The 9,965-nt window shown below is 45.2% G+C and overlaps 1 protein-coding gene across 1 annotated transcript in view; it reads right to left on the reverse strand.

The window, feature by feature from the left end:
- Positions 1–9,965, reverse strand: part of TMX3 (thioredoxin related transmembrane protein 3) — a 39,463-nt gene that overhangs the window by 10,076 nt on the left and 19,422 nt on the right. The window contains exons 7-11 of the mRNA XM_013004765.2: positions 9,661–9,741; positions 5,764–5,863; positions 4,725–4,802; positions 2,955–3,021; positions 919–1,017 (exon numbers count right to left, since the gene is read on the reverse strand). Coding sequence (XP_012860219.1) covers positions 919–1,017; positions 2,955–3,021; positions 4,725–4,802; positions 5,764–5,863; positions 9,661–9,741 — 425 coding nt within the window. The remainder of the gene's footprint in view (positions 1–918; positions 1,018–2,954; positions 3,022–4,724; positions 4,803–5,763; positions 5,864–9,660; positions 9,742–9,965) is intronic.

The following is a 9,965-nucleotide window of genomic DNA, read 5'->3' on the forward strand; positions in this document are numbered from 1 at the left end:
ACAAGACGTGCACCCAGCGGCTGGGGGTGAAAAACTGCAGCGGCACTTGCCACACAGTCCTGGGACAATCAGGGAGTGGCAAGTAAAGTGTCACCCCTGAGCCAGTGACGGAGGACACTGATGAGCACAGCCAGATGCAACTCAGGGACTTGGCGGGGGACACGCAAATGGTCACGCAAACCAAGTGAAGGCTGACCTTGGGGAACTAATGTCGCTTGGGGTGGGAGGGGGAGTTGTCAGAGACGGTTACCTAAGGCAGCAGTGTTGGGTCTGAAGCTGCAGGATGAGTCAGAGGTAACTAACTGCACGTTATGAGGAAAGGAAAATCTTCTTGTTCCTTCACTCTCTAAGTTTCCATTCTTTTTATCATAAACTTGAGAATGGAAACAAATGTTAACTATAAAGTCACAAGACAATTCCTCCTAAAATGTTACAGAAGACCAGGCCATTAGTGCAGCTTCTTAGGGCTTTCTTTTCTGTGTCATATTCATATTCTGCGTGTTTGTCGTTTCTAGTCCTGTCATGTCAGGACTCCATGCCCATGTGATTCCGTTCTTCTCCACAGGAATACAGGTGCACCCCCAAAGGTTATATACTGTATTTAAACTACCACCACACAGCCAGCCCTGTGTCAGTAACTCAGTGGCTACCTTTCTCATTTCTTTACTATTCAAGGTCTCTGTTCTCCCAGTCCCAGAGCTCTATAGTGAAACAGTAGCCAGTCTTTAAGCCACAAATAAAGGGAGACTGGTCATAATACTAGATGGCCTTCTCTTAAAGATGAGCATTCCCACCAAAATAATGAATACTTGTTCCAGATGGAGCCTACACAATCAGGGTGAAGCGCTCTGATAAGGAGCACGCCTGGGTGGCGTGGGGGGTTGGGGGTGGGCATGACGGGGGCTGCACAGCTGTCACCTGTGTCTCCAAGCTCATACAGGAGGAAGCCATCCACGGTGAGGTAATTCTGAAACCGCTCTCTGGTGATCCAGGACTCCAGGTCGCCGTCCTCAAACTCTGCACACAAAGCCAGGGACAAAGGATGTGAGGCTACCACGTCAACCAGATGTGAAAACGCCCGGCATGGATGCATCTGAAAGTGGCCGCTTTCAGTTTCAAGAATGTACTCTAAACAACCAACCAGCGGTACTACAGAAAATCATTTACAATTTCTCATTGTAGTGCTATTAAAACTAATCAAAAGAGATTAACGAACATATCGTAATGTGAAATAATTATAGCAAATTATGGTACATGTTGAGGAAGACAATACAGAAACTGAAAAACAAAAAAAGAATCTGATCAAGTATTACAAATTGAAAGCCCCTCTGTAAGAATGACAGTCTAGATTGTGGCGCGACAAGTAATCATTACAACTTTTTACTTCTCTTTAGTTTATGACATTTCTATTGTAAGTTGACTTTTTTTTTTCCGTGTGCAACATACAGTCTTTATACAACATCAAATCCTTCCCCTACTAAGCAGATAGAATTAAGCCTAAGGAATATTATGTCTTGATTAGAAAGACAATTTTAAAGTCATTGTGAAAAAATGGTTTTTATTACTAAAGCTGCACGAATAGGAAGTAATGTAAACCAAGTATCTTCCAAAGTCTGCCAAGTCTGCCAGGACGTCTGATGACTGCCATCGATTTCTAAGAGGGGTGGATGTCCAGCTATGTGCATGGCCGAACAAAACACGTTCAAGTTCCCAATCCTACTAACTCAATGACAAGCCAAAGAATGAGTGATCAAACTTAGCAAAGATGAAACACTATTATGAACATTCCCAATAGAGCCCGTTTTATCTGCAGCATGAAGCACCCTCTAAACACAAACTTCAATGTTTCCCTGGAAATGTAAAAAGTCTTGTTTTCTTAAAAAAAAAAAAAATTAACCCTCTCTGTCGAGGACTTTAGAGGCCAATCAGATTGGACGACATCTAGTTCTTCTGGTCTCTAGGCAGTAGAAATGCGGTTCTTGTGGTCCATTAGAACAAATTATACACTGTAAACAAACTGTCTATTCTATGGGAAACACTATGTGCATACTAAAGTGTATATGTTGCTGAGTGGAAATATGCTCTGTAAGATTCCACCTGACAAACTACAATAACAACACTACATCCAATACTTCCCAGTGATGCTGGGAGTGTGCTACAAGGGCCTAGTGAATGTCAGGGCACAGTCTTGGAACTGCTAGTGTCAGTATCAGATGACACCAAGAAACCAATCTTGCCTTTGTGTGCTATGACAATGGCCTGTGGTTAACGGATGAGAGGGGTCCTTTTTACAAGTGCGCACTGAAGCACACAATGGTGAAAGTCTGGGGTTCGCTTTAAAAATACTTCAATAAAAGGGGTGAAGAGAGTTGATGCAAATGTGGGTTCATACATTGGTAACCGTTGAGACTGAGTGATGAGTACATGGGGCTCCCTGATTTTACCACCTCCTTTCTTCATGCTTGCTAGCATAACGAAAATACAGAACGCGAGTTCTTGATTCCATGACAACATGACAGTTAACAGCCGAGGGCTGACAAGAGATGCAGCTGGGGACAGGTGTGGGGACAGGGGTGGGGACAAGTGTGGGGGCAGGTGTGGGGCTGGAGCACCTTCAAGCTGTCCTAGGTCTTCGACTGCTTGGGTGTCTGCAATGTCAGGCACGATTGTTCAGTTTTCACTAATGTAAACACCTTAGAGTAACAATGGATAGTAATTTCATAGAGTCCACTTCCCCAAAAGACAAATAGTTCGGCAAAATGATAATTTACAGCTGTGAATGAAGGGGCACTAGGTGGAAAATGCTGAGGCACAGACACAAGTCCCCCTTAGCTGCTCGATGAATGGACAGGGAAGTGAGTGGCAATCCCCTCCACACAGTCTCCCGTCAACACCCGAGCCCCACCGAAGCAGCCCTGTCGACAGTCCCGTCAGCCTTGATCCTGGGAACTCACCGTCATAAATGAAGTACGTGTCATCTTTGAAGACGAGCACAGCAGGCATCTCTTTCAGCACCACGGACTGCAAAAACCAGAGGTTTAAACAACTTTCTACCGTTAAAAAGCTGGACACCTAGGACTGCAAAAGTATCGAGGGGCACCAGAAGAATAAAACCAACCACCAAAAAAGCCAAACCACACCACAAGGTGAGGAAAGGTCAGAGTCAGAGGTGGATAGAGGGCTCTGTGCTCATCTGCATGTCTGGCCAGCTCCTCCCTGTCCCGCAGCCTGGGCCTACTGCCCCCTGTTGCAAGGGGAGTGGAGATGGGGGGAGTGACCTCACGGACTCCTCTTGGAGAAAGAACACAGACGGAGGGATTACCTGGGCCAAGAGGAGGGGGACAGGTGAGCAGGTGGAAAGGCAGAGGCTAACACTAGGCTCTGACCTCCCCACCACATCCTGCCTGTGCGCAGCAAGGAACACGGGGCTCCAGTCGGCTCACGTCACACAGGGCCTTAGCAGGCTCTCTCAGGGCACATAAGTGAGTGAGCACGCTGTGTCAACTGTATGTAGCGCTGAGGCCAAGTGTAAAGCTGACAACCGACCAGAGAGCCTTCTTCTCTAAGACCAAGGGAAAGCTGGTGACCAGACTGCCACTCAGAAGGCACCTGTGCTGTAATTCTTTCAAGAGTAAAATGACACTTAAGAATAAATACCAGAGCAGAAGTGAAGTAATTAGGGTAAGTCACACAGGATTGCTGCATGAGCGTAATACTGGACATACTAATACCCTGTAAGACTTGAAACAAAAGGAAGCAGAATGAAACAGCAATAAAAAACTATTTCAAGATGAGTTTTAAAATATGGACAAAGGAGGGTTCATCTCAGAACAGAGGAAAGAAAATAAAACGACTTGGTTACACTACTACCAAAACAGAGCACCATGAAATTGGCCAATTAAAGTGGTGAGGGAGGCTTCAACATCAAGTAACCTTCCTTCCACCTACTCACCCATAAAGGGGCTTGGGAATGCTGAACCGACGTCGCCCTTTCTCAGGGGCATTGACACCACCAGGTGCAAAGCTTCACATAACCAAACACTAAGCTTCAAATTTTGAGGGCGCCCACAGAATGATGGGCTTTGTCCTTATTTGAATATTCTCCACGGGAGTAAAAATTCCACAATAAATGACCGCCTCTCCCTTTTCCAACTTCATACTTAAGAGTAAAGTACAGAGCCGAAAACTACTGGTGATCTACAGGAGTCAAGAAGGGCTGCTTGCAGACACCAGTTGAGGAGGCTGGTACTCAATAATAAACAAACAATAATGACACGATGCATTTTATGCCTCCTGCACCTAACCAGATCCCTTTCGGGTGTCAGACCTGACCCAAGAGGTGCTATGAAAACTGTGAGCCCCGTGAAGCCCCAGGCAAACATCAATAAGCTAACGATCAACCAGGATAGGAAAGAGCACCTGGCACCTGACAAGAACACCGTAATTACTCTAAGAATACAAACACTCAAAAGCAACTCACTATTTAAGGAGTTGGGCTATCATTTGTTACTACGCTTACTATTTTAAACAGGAAAACAGTACTAAATACTAAAAGCTATGGATCTGGGATTCTTTGCTTACTCATAGTAAGTGTTCTGATATCAGCAGTCAAGCTGTGACATGCCACTTCCACAAGTATTACAGAAAGTCCACCTGAGAGAGAACCATGCAAGGAACTGATCGAAAATGACACAGTGTGGTTAAAGTTCACTGTGAAGTGTTACCTCAGGAATCACCTCTTCTGTGGCAGCAAAGAAGTAGGAATACACAATTAATTCTGAAGCAGCATCGATATATTTCTCCTGTGAAGATACAAACAACAAAATAAACGGTCACGTTAAAAGAATAAAGATGAACATTCATCATCAAACACGTAGAGCCACCTGTGCAATGCGTGGTTCTCTCCCAATCTGACAGCTGCATGTCACGTGAAGAGAGAGGTTTAAGGAAATGAACTAAGCAGTCAATAAGACAAAAGGTATTCAGTTCCTTGCTCTTTCTCCAAATACAGCCCTTCAAAATGAGCAAGTTCAGTTCACATCATCGTGATGATGAGGGGAAGGGCAAGCGAGGACAGTGGGCAGGGACCACACGGAGGTGCTGGACCACTAATCGGCAGGTTGGTGGGTCACAATCCCACCCCCACCCCCACCCCCGGGTACCCCAGAAGAGGACTGGCAATGTGCATCCACACAGATCCCAGCCAAGAAGACCCCAGGGAGCAGCTCCGCTGTGTCCCGCACAGGGTCACGGTGAGTGAGTCAGAATCAAAGGCTGGGCAAGTGGTTTGCAAGAGATGTGGGCGCATACACACACTAGGGGAGGCGTTTCAAAAAGTCCATGGACAAATGCCATTCTCTTTTCATTTCATTTCCCCACAAACTTTTTGAAGCCACTTCCTATATACACAACACATGTAAATACAGGTGAGTACACCCACAGGCAAACATAAAACAAACTTAGGGCAGCGGCCTGTCTTTATCTTATCAAGTCTGCACCTGATGCGCAAACTCGCAGTCTCAAAGCAGCCACGTGTCAGGCAGCGCAGGGCAGAGGCAGGTGACATCTTTCACCCCACTGACTTCCCGATGGCAGGCGCTGAGCAAGAAGTCACCTTTACTATAAAAACGACCAGACTCAGCAGGGATGCTCACAACAGGTGCGGTAAGCTTTGCGGTTCTGGTCGAGCTGTAGCAATGCGGCGCGTTCACAGACAACGTGTCTGAATTTTGTGGATGAAAAAACCAATCCCGGCCAGCCTACCTTCAAGGGTGACTCCCCACCTACGTAAACATAGAACACACGGTGTCGCCTCCGCACGTGCTCAAACATCTGCCGACTTGGAAGTGGCCGGATTAAAGCCCTGTTTGCATACAAAATGAGCAAGGGTTATGAAGTGGATCTATCACATAATTTATTGTGGCCTGCAGGACTAATGTTTGGTAGTGTACACCCACTGCATGCTGAGTGCATTGCCCAGTCACAGAAAGTTAATGCCCGGGTAGCTGGTGACGACTTCTGAACGCATACATTATACTGGAAAACCTACCCACAGTGCAATCCGTCCATTTAAGAACTAGCTTCAAGCACATCCCTTAAGAGAATACCATCTTGGTCAATATTGTGATCAGTACAAACAGAACTAGAATCCACTTAAGAGTCCTCCGATGAAAACAATAATTCGCAGGAGGTTCACTTCTTTTCCTCCCTTTCAAAAGAAATTTCACATAAATATTTGTGAAATAGCATTCCAAGAACTTCAAATGAACAATAAGAACAATAAGAACACTCATTGAGTTTTCACATACACTGTTTTCACATACACTGTTGATGTTAAAACCTAAAATAGTTCTTAAGTATATCATTGAGTTAGTTAATTGTGCCAACCTGGCCGATAATCACATGTGGGACTAATTGAAAGGCGGAGGGATAAATGGGTGGTGAGCTTCGCCTTTCTGGTTCTCGGGTCTCTTGCTTTGTGATGGTTGCACCAGGGTGTAGCTGCCTTAGCAGTTCCCTGCTTCAGCTTGCAAGAATGACTTCCTACAAGACATCCCCAAGGAAAAGCCACATGGACCTATCCCAATGCAGCCCTGGGTGCTGGAGCAGCCGTGTGGAGACCCCTGCTAGTGCTGAGATGCTTATTCGTTCACGAACTCAGCTTTCCTCCTGAAGTCGGCATCATTGCCTCTGTTTTGTGAGGTGGAGGACTTTGTGGACTGGTGTTGGGTTATTGGGTTAATGTTGGACTTGTGGGCTTGGGCAGCATTGGGTTGGGATGTTTTCGTGATGCACATTTTCTTTACATAAAACTCTCTTATACATGAGTTGCTGTGGATTTGTTTCTCTAAAGTACCTAGACTAATACAATCACTAATTTTTTTCATAAAAAAATAAAAGATGGTAGCTGAAATACAACATACAATTGTTATTTACAGAAAATAGGAGCAGTACAGAAAAGAGGTACATGGGGCCTCATAACAAGTCCCTAATTTTGTTCATCAAAGGACTTTATCGAGAAGTGAAAAATCTACAGACGGGGAGAAAATTTGAGGGAACCATATATCCAATAATGGTCTAACATACACGCACACCCCCCTAACACTTCTGCAAGTTAACAACCAAGAGTAAGGAACACAATAAAAAAATGGGCAGAAAACTCGAATTGACGTCGCACCAAAGATACTCAAATGGCCACGCAGCACAGAAGATGCTCATGTCATTAGCCATTTCCTGGGATTCGAACTCAGAGGCAACCCTGTAAGACAGAGCAGAAGTGGCCTGTAGGGGTCCCGGCACTGTCATCGTCACTGAGGCACCTGCCACACCTTTTCACAGGAAGCGGCTGGTCAGACTGTGCTGTCAGAGAGCAGCTTTAACCACAGCGCTACCATGGTGCCTTCATTAGCCTTTCGGGAGATGCACATAAAAACCAAGTAAGATATACCACTTCACTCCTAGTAGGGTGGCTAAGATAAAAAGCGACCTTCCAAATGTTGGTGAGGATGTGGGAAAATTGGGAGCCCCACATACACCCCTGCAGGGAAGGGCCAAGCTCTGGAAAGCAGGGTGGCAGTCATCAACAGAGAGCACCCACGCGACCCAACAGGCCTGCTCCTCGGTGCACACCGGGGTCTTAGAAGCAGAAAGGCAATCAGACAAAAACACGCTGGTACTCAGCACAGGATTATCAACAATCACCACAGGCGTGCTTGTGCTTGGGGAGGCAGGTCAATCCATCACCCAGGCCCAACAGCAGTGACCTGAATGATGTGGCACACATGGCCAGGGGATGGCGACCAAAGTATGGCTACCAGGGCTTGGAGATGGGAAGGGCCATCATTGGCCAAAAGGGGTGACTTCCTGCTTATGGTGACAGAAACTCGGGCAGTGGTTATGGCTCATGGCTGGACAGCTTGATCAAGGGAACTGACGAGATTCACTTAACTGTACACCTGAAAATGCTGAAGTGGAAAATGTTGCATTTTATAATATATTTATAATGAAGAGATAGGTTTAAATATACATATATATTTAAACCTATCTCTGTATTATTTCAAAGGCATCCACGCTACTGAGAGATGAATGATACCAGATGTTTGTATATTACTAACAAAATATCACTTAAAAAGACACACGTGGAAGGCTTCTTAAACATGGTCCATAACGTTGCATCTTAAGCCATCACTCCATCAGCACAGGGAAGAGTGCAAATTTCGCAAAGGTAAATGTATTTCCCAAATGCACACTGCTTCAGATGCATTGCATCACTAGTTTCTATTTTAAACTTCAGTCAGTAGTCACTAAGTGATGTAACTCCAGAAGCAATGCCTGAAATGGCCTTTGCATTCGAGCTACCTTGAGTTACATCAGGAGAACCCCGTCCTAATGCCAACTGAAACTCAGCCCTAAACATACAGGCTGGGAAGAAGTACGGGACAATCACAGCCTGATGTCACCCCTCGCCTTCGATCAATGTTTGCTCAAAATGGACGTGTGTCCACATCAAATCACGAATACGAAGCCTGAACTCAATGCGAAGACATGGTAAAAGAACAGCCAGACACTCCACACAGCTGTGATCCCTAAAGATCACACCTAGTCCGGTTCTCTGTCTGATACTTGAAGCCAGGTGGCAAAATTATCCCAAAATGAAAATTAAGATTCACAAAACTGTAAGAATGAATTAAAATGTATTGAAAAGCCACCGGAGAATTTTCTTTGCCTGTAAATGTGAGGTTACCAGATGGATTTCATAATCCATCTCAATGTTGTCTTAAAATGATTTCAACTTACCAATACCATTCATCCTTCCTGTCAGCCTCACAAATTTGCACGGGCAGTTTTAAAATACCCATGCAGATTAAGTGACTTTGATAAGCATCCTCGTCAAGAAGTTCCACACTATCAGTCAATAATTATAAGCACTACCTTTCTTTATGCTACAGCCAGATGCCAATTTTTACAAAACTACTACATTCAATCACACCAACGCACCATGCGTGCAGAAAATGAGGTTTCCTTCTCAGGAAAACCTCCATGACCTGGACTGCAAACCAGTCACTGGGTGGAACTATGCTGCGTTCCAAGCAAACACCGCTCTCCTTGTGCACGGCTGGCCTGGAGAAGCCTGTGAAGCAGCACCCCGGGAGACGGTTTTAGCTGGACCTCAAAACACACTGCAGTCTCTGAGGCCTGCCCCGAGTGCAGTTTTATTTTGAACAATGCTAACTCGTGGTTCCTTTACAACTCTGAAATTAGGCAACAAGTAATAATGCTAGGAACACAAGCAAAAGCATCATTTTTAAATTTTTTTTAAATAAATAAAAGATTTATAAATTGTTAGTTTGAAGCTATCAAAAAATTTAAGATATATTACAAGTCCCATAGGGGAGAGGGGGATTTATACTCCCCCGCCCCCCCAGTATTTAAAGGTGCAGTTACCAGGAGGTAACAGCCATGCCAGGCTGTATGGTCTTTAAAGCCTATGTCTGGATACACTGCCCGACCCCAGGTTTCTGTATAAATAAATTAGCAAACCCGAAAACATAGTTTCTTTTGCTAAGTCCCTAATATGCAAGTGTGTAACAAGGTGCTAAAAATACGCGTGATTTTCAAGCATCAGGGTCTGACAGCAAAGGCCATGCCTACACAACTCACCCAGACACTCTGTGAGCAAAGTCAATGATGTCATCTTTGGTCCGCGGTCCTCGGTAGTTATAGGCCAGGTCCCCCTTCAATCTGAAAGAGAAGAGAACAGGGCAAAAGCTCAGCATTACTAACACGAAGCATTCTGTACCACTGCTAAATGTTCCTACAGAATTACTGAATGCAGAGAGGTTTCATAGGGGCCACCCACGCAATGTAATACAGTGGACAAAAGGCAACTCCAACTGGAAAGGGTTGCCCACTCATCACACACAGAGAGTGGGCACTGTCAGATGGCAGCACGCTGCCCTGAACAT

This window comes from Echinops telfairi, unplaced genomic scaffold (genome assembly GCF_000313985.2).
Source record: "Echinops telfairi isolate 266 unplaced genomic scaffold, ASM31398v2 ScPeMD7_7400;HRSCAF=8409, whole genome shotgun sequence".
NCBI lineage: Eukaryota > Metazoa > Chordata > Mammalia > Afrosoricida > Tenrecidae > Echinops > Echinops telfairi.